General features: G+C 49.6%; 2 protein-coding genes across 12 annotated transcripts in view; both read right to left on the reverse strand.

Annotated features, from left to right (window-relative positions):
* GARNL3 (GTPase activating Rap/RanGAP domain like 3) overlaps positions 1–14,212 on the reverse strand; it is a 143,658-nt gene extending 129,446 nt beyond the window's left edge. For both annotated transcript variants that reach the window (XM_059410765.1, XM_059410764.1), the window contains exon 1: positions 14,112–14,212. In XM_059410765.1, the coding sequence (XP_059266748.1) occupies positions 14,112–14,203 (92 nt within the window). In that variant the 5' untranslated portion in view covers positions 14,204–14,212. The remainder of the gene's footprint in view (positions 1–14,111) is intronic.
* A 1,994-nt stretch (positions 14,213–16,206) lies between these two features.
* Positions 16,207–24,359, reverse strand: part of RALGPS1 (Ral GEF with PH domain and SH3 binding motif 1) — a 269,975-nt gene continuing 261,822 nt past the window's right edge. For all 10 annotated transcript variants that reach the window (XM_059410787.1, XM_059410788.1, XM_059410790.1 and 7 more), the window contains one exon: positions 16,207–20,805. In XM_059410787.1, coding sequence (XP_059266770.1) covers positions 20,776–20,805 — 30 coding nt within the window. In that variant the 3' untranslated portion in view covers positions 16,207–20,775. The remainder of the gene's footprint in view (positions 20,806–24,359) is intronic.

Here is a 24,359-nt window from a genome sequence, read left to right on the forward strand (position 1 = left end):
GGGACTCCTTAGAATGCCTTCTTCGTAAGGACCAGCTCAAGCCGTGTGATCCCGGAGGAGGAGGCACCTGCGGAGGGAACCAGCATCCCGCCTCCGAGCTGGGTGCCAAGGGAAGGGAGTCTCCGCCCACTCCCCAGCTGCTACTGTCTTCCCAGCTAGGCTGCGGGCATGTTCCACATGAAGAAAGTTCTCTGTTGCCAGGCCCGTCTCTCCTTCCTCTTTGAGCCTGACCCAACTTCCCCCCGTGGTCTGCTGTGGGCCCGGGAAGCCCCGTGCTGCATACCTGAGCCAGACTTCCCAGATCATCTCACCCTAGGATGGCTTGAGGCTACTGATCTCAGCAGCAACTGGATCGACCACAAAGGCTCAAGCTTTCCACACCTGACCGATGGCAAGAAGCCAGGTTCCTGGGGTGTTATCAGTTGTTCTCTACTTTGTGGACACCCCGTCTGCCCCACCCCCCCAAGTGTTCTGAAATCCAGGCTCCCTAGAGTTTGCGGCTGCCCTGGCAATCAACAAACCAACCACAAAGCAGGGCTTCTGGGTTAGAGATAACTTTTTGTTTCCTTTTAACCTTCTAGATTTTTAAAAAATTACTACTACTCCTAACAACAACCACAATACATGCAAAAAAATTATTAAGAAAGTGCTCCTAAAAAAAAAGCCATAAGGGAGTAGAGGAAGCAGAGTGGGGATGTATGGTTTCTTTGCAGGCAGAGTCCCCTGGGGGGCAGCTCCAGTTTGGGTGAGCTGAGCTGTCCTGAGTGGCCACCTATGACAATAAGCAACGCATATGTGGGCAGAGAGAGGTGTGGAAACATGAAAATACACGCTGATTTCCAAGATGTAATACACGTGAAAAAAAGATTTAGAACATTTCATTCAGAATTTCTATATCGATTACATGTTGAAGATAAAAGTCTAAGGAAATTAGAATTAATTTTAATGTGGCTACTAGGAAATGTAAAATCACCTACATAGCTCGCTTTATATGTTGGACAGTGTCCCTCCAGGCACACAGCCCGAGCCAAGGCGTGGAGTGCCATGGTGGGGTTGGGGGGCGAACCCCCTAGTACACATATACCCAGAGCAACTGCAGGGGAATGAGGGCTGGTGTGGGTGCCTGAGCCAAAGCGCGCCGAAGAGGGGAAGGGAGAGGCAGCCAGAAACGGTGAGAGGACCTGGGGGGGATGTGATGGGACCCCCAGCATCCTTACCTCCGCTCCCTTCCCACCGCCCGTTAACACAGCGGTGCGCTCCCCAGCGCTCTGTTCCCTACCTGTGACGCTCCGTGTGACCTACGTCTGGAGACAGCATGACATTCCATGACCTGCTTTCCTACCTAATCATAGTCTTAGACATCTCTGTACATCAGTCACTACAGGTACAACTTTTTTTTTTTTTTTAAGTTTTATTTAAGTAATCTCTACACCCCACCTGGGCCTTGAGACCGAGTCGCGTGCTCTTCTGACTGAGCCAACTGGGCACCCCTACAGGTACAACTCTAGAACGAGAGAACCTTATGTGTTGCTTACATTTCACCTTTTCGCTTATTTTAATCTTTAAATACTTAGGTTATTTCACTGTCTTAGCACGTGATTCTCCAGCCCTTGAATCTTTAAAAGTTTGGTTAAACAGGGGCGCCTGGGTGGCTCAGTGTGTTAGGCTACTGCCTTAGGCTCAGGTCATGATCCCAGGGTCCTGGGATGGAGCCCTGCATCAGGCTCCTTGCTCGGTGGGGAGCCTGTTTCTCCTCCCGGCCCCCTCCTGCCTCTCTGCCTACTTTTGATCTCTCTCTCTGTCAAATAAATAAATAAAATCTTAAAAAAAAAAAAAGTCTGTTTAAACATACCTAAATCTATTTTTTGCCATAACTTTACTTGTGAAGTTTCATTCTTTTCCATCCTTTCGGCTAATTCTTGAACTTCATTTTCTAGCTCTTCTGATTCTGTCCCATCACAGATTAAAACTCACAGATGAGTTTTAATCTTTTTATTCACTTGTTAGGTTTTCTTAGTCTTACCTTCCCAATTTTCAAAAATGTATGTGCCTCTTCATCTCCTGACATTTTAGCTTTGCGGTCTCACTGCTGGATATATCTAACAGCTGAGAAACTTCTTGGAAGGATGGCAGAGCACGTGTTCATTGGCAAAACTCCTTGGAACCCGTGGAGATGAGCAAAAATGGCTCAGTATATAGAAGAAACTTGCTGAAAGAAGAGAATGGCTCAACTCCACGCTCTGAGGGTCTGCTGTGTATAATCCGTGTAGGACAAAATGAAAGCGACCTCCGAGTCCCAGGCACCCGGCTCCCGGCGAGGGACATGGGCAAGAATGCTTGAAAGGCCTGACAACACCTGATTTGGAGGAATGAAGGCTGGAAGCAGGAGCTAGACTGGGAAGAAGCTGTTTCTTCTTCTCTCTCTCTCTCTTTTTTATTTCCGCTGGCCCAGTGTGCTAATAACAAGGGCTGGCCTAATCTGAGGAAAGGGTGAAGGCGAGAGGAAAAAGTGAACCCTAAGAATCATTTGACTTTCTTGAAAGATACTAGCCAAAGGGACATTTGAGTCCACCAGAAGATGATGCTTGGGAAATCACTCTGACCCAGGCTGTTTTTGGAGGGGCCTGTTTGCTCTGAAGTGGAGGGTAGGAGCAGGGGTTGGAAATTCGATGTGAGTCCTGCCATGGGCCCGTAAGCCCCACAGGCACAGGAGCCTGGCAGATGGGAGGGAAAGTCTGAGGAGGGAGGAAGAACAGATGGCACATTCCCACTTGTCTCTGGACCCTTCCCGCTTCCCGAGGAGCGTCCGGGCCGGTCCTCTAGCTCCAGCTCCGAAAGAGAAGCTTCCCCATTGCTCGGATGACCAGGGATGGGGGGGTCAAGGTGAATCTGCCCATGTCGTTAATGCGGAAACCTAGACCTAGACAGAACTGCTTCAATTCCAGAAGGAACATGCGGGAATAAACTAGCACAGGACCTATGAAAAAAGGTTTGCAAAAGGCAAATGAAAAGGACAGACCAGAAGATTTTTGACACGTATCAGAGATGAAAGGCTACAAGGTCTCAGGTCTGGCTCCTTCCAAGTGGCCAATAGGCCCCTGGTACAAGCGCCTTCTGCTGCAGAGCTGCTGAAATCCCCTGAGGAACCCGGACACCTTCTGGGAGCCACATCCACTCCCCTGCATACTTGACCTTGTGCGTTGGTCTGTGCTCTGACTGTTGGCTGAAAGCAACCTTAAACCAAGTGCAAATCGTCATTCTCGCCTTTCTTCAAACCAGCTCCGCGGCCACGGGAGCAGAGCTCGGGGCACCAGAAGGCAGATTCGCTCTGTCTCCAAATGTTATGCATTTGTTTGCGGATACCTTGTCTCCTCCCTCCACTAGAACGTTTGCTCCAGGAGAGCAGGAACCCCACTTGTCCTAGTCACAGTGTATCCCTAGTGCCTGGCACACAGAAGTGCTCAATGGCTGCCGAGTGAGTGACTGTGTGAGCGCCAAACCAGGAGGGAAATAGTCATTTGGAAAAGGGAGACGATGTGAGACTGTTTTGGCGGCTCTTGAATGAGGTCACTGGTGGCTTGAGTCAGACCACGGCGGGACCTGCTCTATTTCTTTGCCCATCACTGACAGGCAGCTACTTTGTGAGGACTGTGACAAGTGCATGGAGCAAAGACAGTCCATCTGCAAAACATCAATCCGGGCTAAGCTACGGCCCTGACACTGGAAAATACTTACCGGCTAGCAGGCCTTCTAAAGACACTTTTCTTCCCCGTCATCAAAAATACATAATGTCCTAAGTCCCGTCTGTGCTCACTATAGACTCGCTGATACGTACATTGCGCTTCAAGCACCGAGCTGTGGCCTGATTTCTCGTTTTTACCTCTGGACGGGAACCTTCACCAGCATGCTACTAACTTTTGATCAATGTGTCTAACTTATTTTTCCTGTGATTGGGGAAAGATGCTGTCTGCGGCAGACACCGCAGAAGGCCTTTTCAGCCCCATTCCAGGGCACAAAAGTTAGAAAGCTAAAACGTCAAGGCTCTATCCTTCTTTGCAGTTTAGGGTTATGGAGATGAATTAAAATTCCGCACCTCAGATGCGCCCATGAGAGCCTCTCACTCAGAACGAAGCCTGGCGGATTCACAAAGAGGATGCAGGGCGCCGTCTTTCTCCTGTAGGTCGTGACAGAGCTGTGGTGGTTCCGGAGTCAGTGACTTCTTGATTCCATGGCTTTCTGGAGCCACAGTGGCAGCTTTGGGATCAAGGCAGAGTTGGCAGTGTGGCTCTGCGGTCAAATCAGGGGCTGGCAGCTTCTTGCCCCATCAGCTTCTGGTAGAGATGGTAGCCTTCTCAGTCCTGGCAGACCATGGTGGTTTCTGGGGCCTAGGAATCATTCCTGGGGGGCTCAGACTAGAGTCTGCTTTATAAGCACTTAATTCCCTATGTCACTACTAAATTTCATTCTGCTTATACTAGGTAGAGTGGTTCTGTGGTAAGCAACCGATTCCTGACTGCTAGTCTTAGAGCGATCTTTGCCAGACTGGATTTTCAGCTTAACAGCTCATGGGACCCTGTGCGGAGCACACAGTGGGGCGGGATTTTGTTCTGGTGGGTATGCAATGGTGGGCACATCCTCCAGGGGCAAGAACCAGAGGCTATGTACTTTTTTGGAATATGTGGAAATCTTGCCTTTTGAATACACAAGCGAGCTTGCTTGTGGCACTAAGCGTTTCTGCTCAAACAGCAAAGACGTGCCAAAGGACAACCCAAAGAACGGGCGCTAATTGGGGATGCTTCTCGGGTCACTGCAGGAGCGGGGGACCATTATGCTCTGGCTGGCACTGCCCAGCTTAACGCGGCTTTGTACCTTTTCAAGTGAGCCGCCAAAAGCTCTTGTCTCCAGAAGTGTGCGCGAAACACAAAAGAGTGGAGAAGTACTGGTCTAACCTAGAGATGCTTTCACATCTCCAGTAATAGAAATGTTACTGCGTCTCGAAGGAAGCCATGCTGGCATGCGCTGCGCCGACTGCCGGAATGTGCTTTCATGTGCGGAGCCCAGTCTGTCTGATTATCCTTCATACCCACCGTGATTTCAGGTCGAGCCCAGGGCCATACGCAGAGTGGAGTGGGCCAGGTTCCTTTTCATCTGACACACTTTCATATGGGCAGGCAGCTATTATATCCTCTGTCATTTTTCTCTTTTTCAAGTAATACCTCTCCTTCCCCTGCTGAAATCTTTCCTCTTTACTCGATCATTCCCACTGGATATAAACATCTTTATAAAACAAAAGTGGAAAACCCCAAATCAAAACCAAATAAAACCAACAAGTTTTTGACTCACAGCCCTTCTGCTCCTAAGAAGAGCTGACTAGACGGTTTCCAGTCCCCTTTCCTTTATCTCTTGAAGTCCGGCCAGTGAGACTTTCCTCCTCACTGTTCCAAAGAAATAGCTCTTGTCAAAAGGCCACCAAGGAGCCCTTGATGCTAAACCCAAGTTTAAGTTCTTCTTGTTTGACCTATCAGTAGAATTTGACACAGAAAACCAGGCCTGTTTTTTGTTTTTTCCTTAAACTGTTAATTTATCTTGATTTCCCCAAAATTAAAAAAAAAATTAATTACATCATGTATCCATGACACAATGTTTTCACATTTAAGTCTCAAAGTCTAAATCTTTTTAAAAAATTATTTATTTATTTTTTTAAAAAAGATTCTATTTATTTGACAGACAGAGATCACAAGCAGGCAGAGAGGCAGGCAGAGAGGGAGGGGGAAGCAGGCTCCCTGCTGAGCAGAGAGCCCGATGTGGGGGGGTCATGATCTGAGCCAAAGGCAGAGGCTTTAGCCCACTGAGCCACCCAGGCACCCCTCAAAGTCTAAATCTTACTTGGGGTTTATGTGAACAGTTAATAAAAGTCCATCAAATCATAGTCGTCCTTCCTAATAAACCTAAGTGATTTCTTTTCCCTAAAGTCTCCTGGTATCTTTTTCTTCCCCACAATTTTTTCCTTTCCCTATTTCACTATGATTCAGTCACACTATGGGACAAACAAAAACTTTGGTGCGCTCTTTCAAAAACTTCCTACCTGAACTCCATCTCTGCACAGTCCGCTGCGGGAGCCACAGCCACACATGGCTACTGAGGACTTAACATACGGCTAGTCTGAACTGAGGTGCTGCAAGTGTAAAATATGCACCAGCCAGAATTCAAAGAAAGTACCGAAAGAAGAAGTAAATTATCTTCCTTATTTTTAATACTGATTACATGTTAAAATGGTCACATTTTAGATATATTGAGTTAAACAAAATAAACTATTAAAATTAATTTCACCGGTTTCTTTTTACTTTTTAAGTTACGGCTCATAGAGGGGGTACCTGGCTGGCTCAGTCAGTAGAACATACGACTCTGGATCTCCAGGTCATGAGTTCAAGCCCCACATTGGGCGTGGAGCTCACTTAAAAAAAAAAAAAAAAGATACAGCTACTAGAAAAATTTAAAATTCTATTTGTAATTCTACACACTTGTTATCACCAGAAGCCACCTGGTCCTTTTCATTTAACACATATGAGCATCCTAAATATCTTTTCAAGTCAGAAAACAGAGATTGCTATCTATCTTTTTAATCTTTTTGGTATCAAATTACTAGTATTGTATTGATATGCTCCCAATGGACTTTTTTTGTTTGTTTGTTTGTTTTAACTTTTACAAGCAATCCTACAGGAGAGCCTTTAACCAAAACCTCCCTGGGCAGCGGCACCTCGGTTGCTGGCTCCCATTCGCTTCCTGTCCTCTAAGACTCCAGTTCTAGAGACAAGCAGATGCGTGGCTCCTATTTTCCCACACCTCTACGCTTGCATGTGCTGCTTTAGAATTTTTCCCCCCACAGGAAAACCAGCAGTGAGTCTCACTGTCCAGGCCAAATTTCTTATCATTTTCTAACAGCATTGTTTGTTGGCCTCCATCTCTGTTCAGATCTTCAGCTCTGAAAACCAGAAACCAAACATAATTTCTCATATTAACCTCCTAAAGCAAAACGAATTTGACTATTGTCTTCCTCTGAGAAGGGAAGCTGGTTTGTATTAACTTAAACTCTTGGTGAATAATAAAAGTTGTTTTTTCCCTTCTCTTAGGAGAACAGACATAATATGAAAATTAATTTTCTTCTGTTGGCCCTAAGAGCCCATTATGTCAGCCTAATACAAGACAGCTCTTAATAATCCTTCCCAGGAAGACTGCTGTTTTTCCAAAAGAAAACTGACAGCAGCAGATTTATTTGTGATTAAATACTTAAAGGCCCAGCATAGACAAGAAGAATAACTATATAATATAAAGAAATGAAGAACATGAAAACAGTCCACATTAAAATAATTGTTTACAAAACTACCTGGCGGGGGGACAAGAGTCTCCTGGAGAAAAAGAAAAAAAAAATCCAAGAATCTGAAAGTCAGGACAAACACAGGAAGAAGAAGGCAACGCAATGCATAATGGGTAATTGTTCCTTTTGGATCCCATCTTGGCCTCAAAAGTCATGTTCAGGAACAAGCAAGCATTTGTCTTGGCACCAAATTTGTTCTCACAAGGTGTAGGTTATATGCATTACTAACAAGGAAGCCACTATGTAGGAAGCAGTATTTAAGAAAGCAGAAAATATGTTTTCTATTTGTGATTCAAAATCCCGTCTCTGTGGGGCTCTGCACCCACTGTGGCTAAACTTAGTAAGCATACTTTAAACGCTCAACTAAGGTAGCCTTTTACAATGAGAACTAAAATATATATATATTTTATGTATATATATATATATATATACATACAGAAAACCTAGTGTTGGAACTCTGGGGTGGCATCTGGGTATGTAGTTTGGAAAGCTTCCCAGATGTAATGGCACTTTTCTGGGGTGGGGGGTGCCTAACCCAGTATCCATTCCACTTCTTCTGGTAATAGCACTGCAGTTTTTCCTTTGGGCTGTCACTGCCTCTTGGTGTCTACAGATGGAAGTGATCCAGTCTCCCCGTTCCCCGTTGGGCACTTGACCCTACAGCTCAGCCAAAGGAGTATGTTTTACCCCCCTCTAGCCGAAAAGACTGGTTCATGGATGAGCATACAATCCAAGAGAGCCAATGAATGTCAAGCGTGGGAAACGTGCTCTGGAAATACTGAGAGAGAGGCAGGGTCTTGCTGCTGGGATCGTACGCTGGAACAAAGTAAGCCTGAAACAGTTAACTTTCTTTGCCTCCAGGAGGAAAGACCTTGAAAACAAAGCCCACCAGAAGATGAAGAAAGCCTCCAGATGACGTAATCGGAACACCTGGATTTACCCCCTCCCAGAGCTTGCTTGGTCTACTCCACGATTTTGCAAATTCCGCGAACCAATCCTTTTTCTCTGCTCGTCATTCACCGACCTTGATAATCTTAAAGGGTATTAACAACTGGTCAGGCACCAATCAGAAAAGATGTGAGGCTTACTGGTCCCGCTCACAGCTCAAGAACTGCTCGATGATCACAACTGGATGCCAGGAATAAGAACCGCTTGACCACCGAGTCTGTGCCCCACAGTCCGAGCCCCCGCTTTTCACCTGACATCACCACCCCAGGCACTGTTGCTGCAAGCAGCTGTCAAAGCAGAATCATGAATGATGGGTGGTCAGCATAACGAGGCAGACTTTGACTGGGCTGTTAGGGAAAGGCAACAGAGGTTGCCCAATAACAAAGAGGCTTACAGTATGGGCTCCTTGACCTTAGACATAATAAGCAGAAGGTGACCAGCTGGGAGGGCTGTTATAGGAAAGATGCCTGCGTTGCCCTAGTGGGGTGGTTTTCAAAGTCTGTCCCTGGGCCGGCAGTACTGTAAGCTTGTTAGAAATATAATTCATAGACCCGCCGCCACCTAGCGAAGCAGAATCTGTGGGGGTGAGGTCCGAGGACCTTTTTCAAGAAGCCCTCCTGGTGATTCTCTATGTGAGGACTGAGGACCACTGTATGAGACGAGAGTGCCCTGGTTTCCAAACACAGTTTCCTGAGCCCTGTCCCCAGAGATTCTGATTCAGGACACTTGGGGCTGGGCTCGGGAATTTGCATCTCGAGCTAGTGGATGCTGCTGGTCCAGGGGCCACACCTGAAGCCCCGCGCTCTGGGAGGCAAACTTACGTGATGTCTATGGTTCCCTTCAACGTTGACCATCTTTGATCTTTAGAATTTGCCTTTCAAATTCAGTCCGACTGTGTAACCCTGCCAATACCATAGCTCGTCTGTGGCTCAGCTCTATGAAAGGCTGCAGCCAAAATGACATAGTGCAGCAATGGTGATTTAAAATAACTCAAGTTCATTAACTGTATTTCTTGATCACCACAGAGTCACAAAAGGTAACAGGTATATTTCTTAAAATATATCCCTGAGCAACAAAAACAACAGGGATACCTATTAGCCTCCCTCATCCAAAGTAGGTGTCTCTGTAAGCAGCCCCTTAAAATTTTTTATCGGCCGGTTCTAACCAGCGCCCCGTGTACCTACTGTTCTCTTCAGTCTCTCTCTTCCTAAATCTGTAGCTCAAAAATGCAAAAAAGCAAGGCAGGACCTTGCTGGGAGGGTAGTAGGGGAGGAGGAAAAACTGAATGGGTCAAGCTAGAATTTTAATGAGGTAAGACAAGGGAAAGGTTGAGAACTTGCCCATAAATGTGAATCACTTTTGCCCGGAAAAGTTGCCATTTGGTAAAGCTTTGTGCCAGAAGCTCTTTTTAGCACTTTGCATAAATTAGTTCCTTTAAAGCTGACATCAGTCCTGTGAGTTAGGTGTTATGTCATTCTACAAAGGAGTTTATCAAGAGTCAGAGGGTTAAGCAACTCGACCAAGGCCACACACATGACAAGTAAAAAGAAACCTGAACCTGGGTAGGGCTCCCTCCAAAGTCCTCCTTTGAACACTATCTGATATGGCTTCCTACAAAATGAGGACAAACACACCTAGGGTAAGTGATTTAACAACATCAGTGTCTTGCCCCCTGGCCCCCAGATTTCCCAGCTCGACTCTCACTGCCACCTGCCTGGAAGCCTAAAGCCTGGGCCACACCCCACCTTGTTCCGCTGCACTCATCACGGGCTGTGTCCGCCCGCCAGCCGACCATAAAATGGACACAGGACATTTAGCAAAGACAGTTGCCATTCTGAAAATCATGCCAGTTTTTCCTGCTGTCAACATGATTGAGTAAATATGGTTAAACCAGATTCTGAAAGGCCCCGCACACGAGGCAGTGGCATTTAAACTTGACACAAACACAAGTCAATAAACTTGACACAAAGTCACTGAGGACTTTGGAGTAGGGGAGGCTGAGCTGGCAGCGTGCCCCCAGGTGAGGCGGAGGCTCTCATCCTTGGTTGTCTGTCAGAACCACCTGCAGAGCTTTCCTGAGCATCCACACATGCCTGATTCCCACCCTGAACTTTCTGGAACAAGAGATCAGCTGTGGGGACCCACACACTGTGTGGTTGAGATCGTTCACAGATGGTTTTTCTTCTCCTGGCCGTAATTGTCCATTATGCCGATCCAATACAAGAGAGCTGTTAATAGGTTCCCTTAAAAATGAGGTAATTTGGATTAATGGATTAAAGAGGAATTTTTTTTTGTTGTTGTTTTGTTTTTTTTTTAAAGATTCTATTTATTTACTTGACAGAGATCACAAGTAGGCAGAGAGGCAGGCAGAGAGGGAGGAGGAAGTAGGCTCCCCGCCAAGCAGAGAGCCCGATGCAGGGCTTGATCCCAGGACCCCGGGATCACGACCTGAGCTGAATGAAGGCAGAGGCTTTAACCCACTGAGCCACCCAGGCGCCCTGAAGAGAAATTGTTTTTAAAGCAACAAACCTAAGAGAAATTGGAGATGAACACATTAGGAAATTACTTTCTAATTAAGCATCAATAGCAGGAATAAATAGATTTGACTAACTTTTAAGAAATAACAATAAAAACTTTATCAAAAAACACCGTAAAGAAAGTTGAAAGGTAAAAAATGGACTGTAGGGGCGCCTGGGTGGCTCAGTGGGTTGAGCCGCTGCCTTCGGCTCGGGTCATGATCTCAGGGTCCTGGGATCGAGTCCCACATCGGACTCTCTGCTCAGCAGGGGCCCTGCTTCCCTTCCTCTCTCTCTCTCTGCTTGCCTCTGTCTACTTGTAGTCTCTGTCTGTCAAATGAATAAATAAAATCTTTAAAAAAAATGGACTATAAGAAATACACTACATATTTGGCCACAAAAAATTAATTTCCTTTTTAAAACAATTTTATTTATTTATTTGACAGAGATCACAGCAGGGGGGGGAAGCAGGCTCCCTGCTGAGCAGAGAGCCTGATGTGGGGCTTGATCCCAGCACCTGGGATCATGACCTGAACTGAAGGCAGAGGCTTAACCCACTGAGCCACCCAGGCACCCCAAAATTAATTTCCTCAATAAATAAAAAGTGCTTCCATTCAATAAGGAAAAGATAAACATTCCAAAGGGAAAATGGATAAAGTGCATGCAAATAGATCTCATTTTCAAAGAAAAAGAAATTATAAATAAATATGTGAAGAAAGTTTCACCTCACTCCCAAAGAAATGGACCACTGTAGCACATATGTATAAACGATATTGCATTGCACTGTGGCTGGGAAAAACAGGCACAAGTTACATGCTCTCGGGAGAACTGTTAACCGGTATGACCTTCTGGTGGGCAATTTGGCATTATGCTTCAGAAGTCTTTAAAATGTCCCTTTTCTTAGATCCAATTATTTCCATCACTTCCATGAACTTATCTTAAGGAAATTACCTCTTTATACACAGACTAATGCACACAGATTTGATGTGACTTAGTAAGAGTGAAAACTGGTCATACACAGCAGGTACGATAAAAAAAAAAATGGGTTAATGGGGCACCTGGATGTCTCAGCCAGTTAAGTGTCTGCCTTCGGCTCAGGTCATGATCCCAGGGTCCTGGGATCGAACCCCGTGTTGGGCTCCTTGCTCAGTGAGAAGCCTGCTTCTCCCTCTCCCTCTGCCTGCCGCTCCCCATGCTTGTGTACCCTCTGTCAAATAAATAAACTCTTTTTTAAAAATGGGTTAAATAAATTATAAATTGTAAATAAAGAAGTTATTTTTATAACCAGAGAACTGGCAAGGATTATTTCTAAGGTTTATACGATATGTCCACGGACTTTTAAATAGAGAAGCAAACCTCTAGAAGTCATTTTGTCTTTCAGGTGTGAGGTCATGGAGACCAAGGGTGGGGCGGTAAAAGTGAGAAGCTGGAGGAAGTCAAGTTTCCTAAACTGGCGCTATCCAAAATCATAAACATTGGTCACACGTGGCTATTTAACTTAAAGACCAATAAAGTCTAAAATTCAATTCCTTAGTTGCACCAGCCACATTTCAACAGGGCTCGAGAGCCACAGGTGGAACGGTGGCTGTGGTATCCGACTGCACAAATAATAGAATGTTTCCGTTATTGTGGCAATTTCTGTTGGACAGCTCTGACCTAAATGTTCTACCTCAGGCCTGGATTCAGCTTTTGGCTCATCTCTTCAGCCTCATCCCTTGGTACATTTTTTTCCCATCCGCTGTGCGCCAGCAGCAAGCATAAGCAACAGAAGGACAGAGAACTTATTTGCCCTGTTCTGGTCTAGTGGGGGAGACTATTATCCAGGTAGTTCCACGCAGTGGGACATGGAATAGCAGATACATACAGAGATTACTGACACAGCACAGAGTTCAGCCCAGGGTTCAGGGAAGACCTCCCAGAGGAAGAGGGGGCAGGTCTTAGCCAAAAACACTCGCCTAAGTAGAGCAAAGAGCATGACAGGAGTAAAGGCACAGGTGAGAAAAAGCGCAGCACAGGGAAAGAATTACCAGCTGGTCAGGCATTTATTCATTCAATAGATAGCCAGGCCTGAGGCAGGCTCTGGGGACAGAGTAGTGAACAGGACTGGATGGTCCCCGTGGGGATGAGGCTTACACTCTCATCAGTCCCGCTAGGAGCAGGTCACTAAGGGTGAGGGGAGCAGGGCAAGGGCCTGCCACCTCATATTAAGCATCCTGGTTTGTCAGCCTAGCTGTTGATTCCCTTTAAGCGGCCTCAGTGAGGGCCAGAGTCCCACCTCCTATCTTTCTCTTTGCCCCACCCCAGTCCCCATCGCTGCCGTGGGACATGGAGAACTCCTGGAGAGGGGGGTCGTGCTAAGACCCCTCCAGCGGCCAGTGAGGTTGTGGTCTTGAGAGGTGGAAGAATAAAGACAGAAAGTCTGGTGGGGAGGCTCCTGGAGTCGTCTGGAAAGGGGGCGGGGGCTGGAAAAGGGCAGGGCCGGCTCCCGCGAGGCTGGAGCCGGAGCAGGCACTCGGAGTTAAGAAAATGCCCGCTGAGAGAATGGGTCTGGCAGAGCCGGGCGGGTGGAAGGCGTGTCTGTGGAGCAAGGCTCCAGGGAGAAGGAACCCAACAGGACAGTTTCAGGAGAGTTCCCCAGGCCAAACGAGGGGGGCTGGGGTAGGCAAGGGCTCCCCCGGCAGAGGAAAGGCGTCGGCGCGTCGGAGGGGCCCCGGGGACCCGGCGTGTTGGGGGGCCACAAGGTGTCAGGATGGGCGGGGCTGCGAGGCAGCAGGTGTGCGTTACCTGCGGAGCCAGGATGGGGAGGCTGGCACCGGCCTGGGTCCTGGGGGCAGCGCAGGGAGGCTCCCGCAGGAGGGAGACCTCCCTGGGACTTCAGGGGGCTATTTCCCGACCTTGTCCTTGAGCATTTATAAGAGGCGGCACGGCACATTCCCCAGAGTCCGAAACCCGCCTGGAGCCCGGCTCTGCTCGGGGCCTGCCTCAGCACCGACGCTTTGGGGGCGTCTCGTCGGGTCTGGGTTCCCGACACTCGCTGGTTCTTCTCTGGGGCGACCCCCTCCCGCACCTGACGCGCGGACGGCCCAGCCCTCCCTCGACCCCCGGCCGCTCGGCCCTGGCTCCTCGCCGGATCCCCTCAGACCCCGAAGAGACCCCTTACCGCGCCGCGGCCTCGCGGCCCTCGGTCCCCCCCTCAGAACGTCCCCCACCCACCACGTGGCCGGCTCCCCGCTTCCGCCCCTCCCGGCCGCACCCCTCCCCGGCCGCGGTACCTGGGGCTCTCGAAGCTGCACCCCCTGCGCCGCAGCGCCGCCCTCCTCTGCCGCAGAAGCGCAGCGGCCGCCCCGCCGGGCTCCGGCTCCATCGCCCCGGGCGGGGGCCGCTGGCTCGGGCGCACTCGGGTGGGCTCGGGCCTCGGCGGGGCTCGGCCGGCCGCTCGGCTCGCACGCCGCAGCCCATGCCCCGCCCCGCGCGCCACGGCCGGCTCCAGGCCCCGCCCCCGCCCCACCCCGAACTTCAGTCCAGCCTGCTCTTTGCCCCGCAACTGGGTCCAGACCCCGCCCCCCCCCCGCCCCGCACTCCCGCCCCCCCCACCCCGGGCTCCTCGGCCAGGCCTAGGCCCCGCCCTGCGCCCGCCCCGAACCTCAGCCCAGCCCTCCCCGCGCTCCTCAGCCGGGTCTAGGTCCCGTCCCAGCCCCTAGCTCCAGGTACGTCCTCCCCACGCCGGCCCCACGTCCGGGGTGGGCTCTCCTCACCTCGGTTGGGCCCAGACACCCTAAACGCCCACCCTGTCCTCAGCGCGTCGGGCCTGAAGCCACGCCCCTCCCGCTCCTAGCCCCTCAGCACCAGCCCAGGCCCCGCCCACCTACTCCTCCACTACTGAGCTTCCGCGCAGCCCCTGCCCTCACCCAAAGGGTCAGCTCCCGGGAGCGTCGTCCCTCCACACCTCAGTGCCTCCTGGCCGTTTCTCACGTCACAGCGTCCCTCTGGGGGCCGCCCCACCCCGTGTCCCGTCCGTGGGCACGGAGCCCCTTTTTCTCTAAAACCCCCAGTACAAGGGTTCGCTCACTCCTGCTGCCTTCAACCCAGCTTGGACAGGGCTCCGCCCACAGCCCGCTTACCCCAAGCCCCGCCCACGACACGGCCCCGCCCACACCTTCTCACCTGCGCGGGCTGCAGGCCCTGGCGGGCGACGCGCGGGGTTAGGATACCTGCCCTCAAGGCTAAATAGGCGTTTTACGGCAGTCTGCGTTCGCTCGCGGATCTCTACACCCATTAAATGGAAGTACTGCTGTCTCCTGGTGGCCGTTCGTGGCGCCTGACGCAGTGAGAATAGAGGGGCTGGTGTTTTGCAGGTGACCAGTCGTGGGTTCGAGTCTCAACTGGATGCGATGTACTCTTTCCACCGGTGTGACAGCCACTGCACCTCACCGTCCTCACCTCCTCCCCAAGTCAGACGCATCCGTCTCAGAGCCCTTGAGCACTGCACTGGGGCTGAGGGCAGCGTCCCTACCTGGGTCAAGCTGAGGGGTCACTGTGCCATCCAAATCGTGAGGAGGAGGTAAGTTAGGGCGCCTCTGCAAGCAGGGCTTGTAGTGGCTTAGGCTGGGGAGCTGGAGGAGAGCCTGAGGAGTGTGTGTGGGAGCCTGTGCTGGAGAATCAGCCACTGTAGCTTTGGAAACTGAGGCAGGCAGGGCCAGGGCTCCCGTGATCAGTTTGGATCCGGTCACTGGCACAGACCCCCTGATGACTTTCCCAACGCTTTCACTGTAACGCCTGGGCTCCTGGCTGCTGCACATTCCAGCAGAGAAGCCAATCTGGATAGAGAATGAAGGGGAGAGAGAAAGAGGTAGGAGGCTTCCCACTTCTCTTTCCAGCCCGGTGAGACTCCACCTTGGTCCTCCCAGACGTTTCCATGAGACAGTCGTGTAAGAAAGTCCCCCCTTTTCTTAAGCAAACTAGAGTGGGTTTCTGGTTTTTGCCTTACATCTTGAACTCCCCCAACATATCTATTCAGACGTGGATCCCATTACTCCCCCCAAATCCTCTATTCAGTGAGACTGGGTTGGCTGCTTTTCCTAACTTCATCCCGCTCCTTCTCCTTTCTGTCTTCCTGCCTCCCCCGTCCTCCATGTGTTCAGCAATCTCTGAAATGAATCTCCAAATGCCCCTGTCCCCTCCCCAGATCCTCCACCTCCCTCTCTGAGTGCCCAAAGCACTGACTCTGTCCCTTCCTGAGGGCATTTGTCATTTATGTTCTAGTAACATCTGAGCTGGGCTCTGAGTGCCCCAGACCTCCTTGATCTCTGTATCTGGCACAGTAATAGTTTACTAAGTAAATGCACGTGAATAATAAGTTGAGCAATGTTCATTGGAAAACACATTTAATCTCAAAGTAAACAAAGATGTTTGTACATTAAAGTATTTAATTAGTGAAACAATTATCAGTGTAACAAGCTGAAAAATACAGCAACTTGATACAAGACTGAGGTAACAAAATACTTCACCAAAAATCTAAAGAATCCCACAGAGGGCTGATGTTCAGTGGTTACTGCGGGTGAGACAATTCACAAGAATTAGAGAAAGTCCTTACACAACTGCATGCAGGGGGGTCTGCTGGAAAAAAAAAAAAAAAAAAAAAGACAGCCAGGGAGAGTGCAACAGATTTAACAAGAAACGAATTAAAATGTAGAAACTGATTTTTCAACTTACTTTGAGGAATACATAAGAAATTGAAAACTACTCTCTACGCAACATTTTGAATGCTAAGTGAAAAACCATGCATTTTGGCACGAAATTTATTAAAGATTATACCATACTAATAAATTAATGACTAATATTTCATTACCGAATGGTCACAGTCGTTCAGAAATGGGTAAAGAGATGAACGATTATAGAACGGACAGATGGTTCTTCACGCTGCTGCAAACAGGGATTTCGGGGCTGCCCCCAGCGTACCCACCCTTGTGCAGCTCGGGACTCCAAGGTGGTCCACAGTACAAGTTCCCAACACCCAAGGAACTGCAGCTCTCGCTTACGCTGTATTTGCATTTAACACTGAAATTAAAACTGAGAAGCCTCTGGAGTAAATACTGTGAACGTTCTGACCCTGCTTTCTCATTCCATCTCAGAGTCCTCCGCAGCGCGCCCGGCCATAGCTCTGTGCCTGGGTGTTCTGCGACAACCAGCCTCTAGGACAGCGACTCCATCTAGTTCTCCTTGCAGGTGAACTCACAGATCAAGAGGCCATTCAGTCTGATGAGTGTTTTGAACCCTTCCTGGAGGAATGTGCACAGGGTCTCTACCCAGTGTTAGGAGAGAGGCAGGGTCTTGCCGGAGGAGATGCCATGGTGAGGACTGTTTACTTGTGGAGTGTGGTCAGCTCCACGAGGGCAAGGACCAGCTCTGCTTGTTCTCAGCCACTGATGGCATATCCCAGCCATAGCCTGGCACTCAGGAAGCACTCACTAGAGTCATGAATGAACGAATGAATGAATGCACAAACAGGTGGTTTTGTGCAGAGAATGTTATTTCCAAGAGACTCTTGTAATTTTTTTTTTCTCTGTAAAAAATGACATCACACAACATGTCAGTATGATGTGAGGCTGGGTAAAGCCATTTATGAAGTCATGCAAAGTAAGTTAGGTTGTGTTTTTAGCAATGTTCACCTTGTTACAAGCATTAGCGATGGGGGTGCTGAGCTGTAGACCCCACCTGTGGAATGAAATCAGACCGCACTTGTGAAAGGTTTCCCATTTTCATGGATTGTTTTCCACTTGTAAAATGGCATCCTAAAAGATACACGTCTTGCGCTCAGGAGGTGGGAGAGGAAGATGATGAAAGGAAATCTTGGTAAGGAAAACCAAAAGCTTTATAAACTCAGTTGGCAAGAGAGTGGGTTCTTTCCTAAACAGAATGCCTTTGAGTATCTTCCTCTTTAGATTCCATGGCAAGACAGGGTGATGAATGGGCTTCTTCAGGAAGGAAAGGGAGGCCGCACTCTCTCACTGGGCACACTCAGAACACTATTTCTACTGCTCCCCACGGAATCAATCCTCCATGAAGCATTTTAGTTGTCAGAATGCACATGGCTGACCTTGAGCTATAAAACATGTTCCAACTGAGAGGGCCAGAAATTATTCCCAGGGAGAGGTGCATGAGGTTCTTGGGGAATCATAATGATACCAACTACCTAGTCTATGATTTCTAGACAGCATTCTATAGTTTTCACTTTGGGGCACCATGATCTGTTTGCTCAAAAACAAAACAAAACAAAGCAAAAAAACCAACAACCAGCATACACATGCAAGACATTGATCACCTTTGATGGTTTCACAAACATTGATGCATTATGGACAGTCAAAGAACATAAACCAGAAATGCTTCCCTATGGGGTGAGAATAAAGCCATGGACTTTTCCCTTTTGGGATTTGTACCTGGCTTCCTCTGTGCCAGCCTGAGGGCCTCCTCACCCGCTGCCTGAGGGACAAACCAATGCTGGGAAGATAAATCAGCACTTACATGCTGGGCCCCACGTCCAGCCTGGGAGAACCCAGTATCTTTTGGCCTGTCTCTAGGACTCTTCCCGTACGTTTGAGGTTCTTACCAGCTTTAAAGGCCTGTACCAACAAGGCCTAAGCAGATTCTTCAAGAGTCCAAGCTACAAATGTTTCTAGGAGGGGATGTAAGATCAGTCTCAATCAGTGAGAAGACTAAACATTTTGAAAAGAATTGCAATTGTGCTATTTCAAATTCAGCTCAGAAGAAAATTTTTGCAAAAGGTAAGAAAAATGTGCAAAGGGCAGAAAACGCACTGACTGAAGGGAGCCTGAAATTCTGAGGTTCTTGGTTTGGCATCTATAGAATTTCATACGAGAAGAGCCAGGAGAGTTGAGGAGTGGAGAAACCCAAGGAAAATAAGTGGCTGATTTTCCATTTTGGCGCTTTCCTCCGAACTTAAGACTTCAAAATATATTAATAGGCAGAATCAGATCAGTGTAGGTTAAAGCGGCGTTAACACTGCTTGGTTCTGGTGAGAGCTGCTGGAGTGTTTGGTGTTGTCATTCGGCCTCCGGATGCCCAGTTGAGTAGTCACTAGCGTGAACTGGGGCACGCGGCTGTCCCCCGGCTGTTCGCAGGCACGCAGAGCACTCACGGCCAAGGTGGGATGGCACCAACCTTACCACCTGGAGCTTCTCCTGGCACAAGAATATTCTAGACTTTGCTCCATAGGAGGGTTAGTTGCTGGGCACACTAAGCCTCAACCATAAAATAAGATTCAATTCATTGGAATTTTCAGGAAAGTTGTCACCGTTTGATCAAAATACAGTGGTGGGTCCTTTGGTAGTTTTAAAATTCACCTATCACAGTTTACTGGTGAAGATGTTGTTTTGAAGCATCTTGCCCAGAAACTCTTAAGGGATGTCTGATCGGTGTGAGCTCGGAAACCATGACAGCAACAAGGACCCAGGAATTCAGAAAACCATTTCAGGGTCTCCTTCTCAGAATTCGGGCACCCAGATTAGAGAGGGAGGGAGGGAAAGAAGCTATGGTGGTAAAGCTACCATAAATAAAGCTAAGTTTTCATTGTTTTGAATAAAGATGTATTTGTGCAAAATAAAAGTCACTTAAAAATAAGACAGACAGTGACAGATAAAGGACATTGTCCATGAGAAAAAGCGCTTAACTGAATGCAGAGCTGGGACCGTTCACTCCCCGGGGCTTTGCTCTCTTGTCACCATGGTCATCAACAATTGTGCCCTTGGACTTGGATGTGGAGAACTTGCTGGTGACTGCGTTTGGGGGCAAGACTGGGGGAGCTTAAGGCCTCAGTGTCACTCAGCTCCCCAGTGGAACCAGGAATGCCGGTGGGCCCCGTCCTGGCAGTAGATGATGGGAGCAAACCTCAGCCTGCGGGACAGGCCGTGCACAGCGCTTCCGTGTGTGAGCGCGGCAGCCTGCGAGGGCTTCCTAGGAAGCCGGGAGAAACTGTCACAACTTCCCACTCTGGCATGGTCTGGGGAAGAAGACAAGGGCTTTCAGACCCTGCAGGAGAGGGGCGGGAGGGAGCAAGCAGACCAGCCCAGTCCACAGTGAAGCCGGGTCCTGTCTCAGAAGAGCCAACAGCAACAAGGCCTGGAAGGGACCCGGGGGGCCCAGAGAGCAGACCTTCCAGATGAATAGCACCCATTGGAACAGAAAACAAGACACAATTTAAGGCATTGTTTGTTTACAGTAAAAGAATGCAAGGAACCCTTAACACAGGAGGAATCCGGGCTCTCACTCTGACCTTCCTCGGTGGACAAGGCTGTCATGTCAGGTTAAAGCAGGGCCTCAAAGCGAATGGAGGGTGTGATGTCACAAGTCTTGTGCCAAAATGCATGTTTCTTGAAGAGTTCACACTCGCTCGCACGCACACGTATATGGCACGCACACGCAGAGGACGCTTTGGGGGTTGTACAAAATCTGAGGCAGCCCTGTGGGCGAGCAACCCCGTGCACTTGGGGTATAAAAAGCCTGTTCCTCCATAGCCTGTTCCTTCTCTCTGGCCCCTCATGCAGGTTAACACTATCCACTCTTGTGCAGGAGAAAGCATGGGGGACCCAACGTGGGCCGGATGCTCTCTAGTCGAAGCAGCAGCTGGTGGACGGACGAGGGCCCAGAGAGGGAGGGTGGGGTGCAGAGTCTGGGGCCCAACCGCGGCTTCGTGGGGTGGTGCTGAAGAATGAGTAGCGTGAGAGTCGCTGGGGATTGGCAGGTGGGCCCGGCGCTGGCAGAGCCCTCAGGGCGGTGAGGCCGCCGGCCAAGGCCCCTCGAGTCCGGCCGTGAGTCATCCAGCGCGCTGGCCGAGAGCCTGTGCCCAGGACATGCGCTTCGCCACCAGTCCCAGGCTGGGCTCCCAGGAGCCTCTGAAGTCACGCCAAGTCCTGCAGAGACTTATTCAAATGACATAAGGTTCGCAGGTACCTGGAAGAGAAAGCTCAGCCTCTGGTCAAAGTTCCAACCTTTGGGAATGGGACAAGGGGTGCCCCTAAGGGAAGGGATCAGGTCTTTCCCAGCGAGTCTCCGAATGAGCAGGGAGAGTGGGAAGACGGCCCGGCCGGAACCACGGCCGCTGTCTGTCAAGTGACCGCTGTGCCAGGCACCTGACATCATCGTTCCTCTAGTCTTCATGACACCCCAGGAGGCAGGTTCTGGAGGAGTCCCCATGACAAAGATGAGGACCCTGAGGCTTAGAGAGGAGGAGCCCACCTCAAGCAGATGGCAGGCCATGGCCCCAGAGCCCTCGCTCTCGTTTACCAGCCTGGTGGCAGAACAGAACTGCCCTTGGAGCGGAAAGGGAGCCTGTTCTGCAGGGATGGGCCCAAGCCTCTGGAAGGGAAACCAGCGGGCAGAGGTAGGTGCTGAGAGGGTGGGAACTGAAAGCAGGAGCACCAGGAGGAGAGATCGGGACGCTGGGACCCCCAAGATCTTCCCATAGCTTTGTTCCCAGGACCCAGTCCCAGCTCCCTTTGCTGGAAGACCACCAGCCCAAGGTCAGTGTGCTTCCCTCTCCCTTCCAAGCTGCCCCCTGCCCCAGGCTCCCCCACCCGGCTCTGCTGTAGGGTTCTGGGAGATTTGATGAGAAGCAATTTCATCAAAAACAAATCCATCTTGGTTTCAATTTGGTCAAAGTGATGAATGGGGAAAAAAAAGTGCATCTCCTTGCACCAGGAGATAGCTGTAAGAACGGTCACAGCAGCACTGTTCAAAATAGCAAAAAGCAGGAAATCATTCCTGGGAACACTGCCAGAAGAATTAATTAAAAAAAATCAGTACAAATAAATGAATGACAGCTACACACATGGACACAGATGAATCTGAGGAACACACTGTAGGAGAAAAGTAAGTCACAGAAGAAAATATCCCGTTATGGTTCTATTTTTAAAAATGTTTTAAAAAATGTACTCCAGACAATATATGAAGGAATCAAATATGTGTGCTAACATTTTAAAGGAACAGTAAATCCATCAGGAGTGTGGTTAGGGGGTGCAGGCAGATGGGGGGCACACTGAGTTAGGAAGAGGTCTCTGGGGGAGGGAGGTCCTGCCCTTAGGCTGGGCGGGCCGCGAGCGGTATGTGTTTTTCTAGCTGTGGTTTACACCTTACACAGGTTATATTAAGGTTTAAGCATATTCAGTGTTAGTACAAGCAAATTTAAGAAATGCAAGTCCACCAAAAAGAAAACTGGTCCCAGTCTCCGGGATTTTCCACGGGCACAGACGCGGTTCTGTGCTGTCTTTCCTTGCAGGTCCGCATGCCGCCACAGGGTGGGAGAGTGGGCCGCTGCCAGCTCTTTATGATCACATGCAGCACAGGGCAGGAATATGTGGTGGCAAGTAAATTTGAAATAAAAAGGGGGAAAAGGTAGAAACAAATAAAAGGTCCCTCTTGGCTAGGTCAAAAATACTTAAAAGTTGCAGAACTTTGCCACAGCACAACACCACATTTGCCATAAAGAAGTTCAACCCATTTGTCTTTCTGACCAAACACCTGCTCTGCCAAGTGGTTTTTGACCCGTTTCCTGCTCCCTGCTGCAGCCCCAGACACACCCAGTGTGACTAGTTTGGGAAAGGTCAGGGCACTCCTCCTCTCTTAATGTGACCTGGGGCCTTGTTTAGTTTGCATCACCTTGAGGTGACTGTCGGCCGAAACCCCTGGCCTTCCTGTTGTGGAGACGAGTAGTTAAATTTTTTAATGCAAAAAAACATACATAAGCACTCTAGACACCATGAACGATAGCTTCCTGCACATCACTTTAGAAATCTCATATACAGAGACAAACATATATATTACAAATAAGCTTATGTATTTTAATACAAATGAGATGGCCCTTACATATGTTTTATCCTTTCCTTTTTAATTTTTTTTTTTAAGATTTTATTATTTATTTGACAGACAGAGATCACAAGTAGGCAGAGAGGCAGGCAGAGAGAGAGGAAGGGAAGCAGGCTCGCTGCCGAGCAGAGAGCCCGATGCGGGGCTCGATCCCAGGAGCCTGGTATCATGACCTGAGCCGAAGGCAGAGGCTTTAACCCACTGAGCCACCCAGGCGCCCCTGTCTAAATTTTTTATTTTTTAAGTAATCTCTATGCCCAACATGGGGCTCAGACTCATGGCTCTACTGGCTGAGCCAGCCCAGTGCCCCTAGACTTTGCTTTTTACTTGTATCTTGGGGCCCCTTTCAGGATACCACACACAGATCTGCTTCTGTCTTTCTAATCGCTACCAGATGTCACACAATATGGATTTACTGACAGCCACAGAGGTTTCCAGTTTTTTTCTATCAAGGACAGTGCTGCAGTGAACATTTTTTTTAAAGTAGCCTTCATGCCGAAGTGGGGCTTGAACTCATGACCCTGAGATCAAGACCTGAGTTGAAAGCAAGAGTTGGACGCCTCCATGACTGAACCAGCCAGGTGTCCCTGCAGTGAACATTCTTAGCCACAGACCTTTGTGGACACGTGTGCGTCTATCACCGGGACAAATACTGGCAGGCAGACAGATGAGTAAGGGGACTCAAATGCAGTTTACCTCAAGCTGCTTTGTGCTACTTTGCATTTTCCCTTTGTCAGTCTTTCCTACTGTTTTATTTTGTCGATAACTTTTTACTACTTCTGCTTTCTAGCTTCCCATCATCTGTAATCTGACCAGCTTGTCACGTATGTTCTCATGTGACGTTACAGATGAAAATCCTGAGCAGGACCAAACCGAGACTTCCCTCTGATTTCCGAGAAGCACTCGGAGGGACCCCAAAGTCCGTGACTGTGCTGTCGCCAGCAGCCTCCCAGACCCAAATGCCTGGCGTGAACCAGCCTTTGCTGAGGGCCCCCCTCACATCTCAGAGCTGGTGCCTCCCAGTTGCTACCGCCTGAAGCTGGCACAGCCTATTCTAAAGTTCTGGGGCTTGCCTTGTCCCCAGACTGAGAGGGACCCATTCCGCAGCGCCCTCTTCTGGCTGGTCCCTGGGGCACACGGAAAGGGAAGCTGAGGGACGGAACACCAGCAGCCAAACGCCGCCCCTGCCCTGACTCCCAGGGGCAGAAACGTGCAGCCTGCCCCGCTGGGTGCTGAGGGCTGGGGCAGCTGAGCCTCTCAGAAGCCCGACAGCGAGGCTGTGCTCCGGCGCCTTCAGCTCAACCTCGGAAGGCTGAGCTAGCTGGGGGCCCTCTGGGAAGTGCAAGGGTAGGGAGCTCGGGGCAGCAAGTCCAGACTTTGGTGGCCGGCAGACTGGGGTTAGAGCTCATTCACCTTGGGACCTTGAATGAGTGTCTGCCACTTTCTGAGCCTCAATGTCCTCAGCACAGAATGGAGACGGGAAGAGAAACGTGCCTCACGGGGCGCTGGAAGGATTCCGCTGATTCCCGCAGGTAAAACACTGCCCGCCGTGCCTGGGCCTGGGTGAGGTGCAGACCAGCGGTCCCGCTGGCGCAGAGACCCCGAGGAGCAGCCGTGGCTGGCTCCCAGCATTAGCTGATAGT

Source organism: Mustela nigripes, chromosome 9 (assembly GCF_022355385.1).
Source record: "Mustela nigripes isolate SB6536 chromosome 9, MUSNIG.SB6536, whole genome shotgun sequence".
NCBI classification, from domain to species: domain Eukaryota; kingdom Metazoa; phylum Chordata; class Mammalia; order Carnivora; family Mustelidae; genus Mustela; species Mustela nigripes.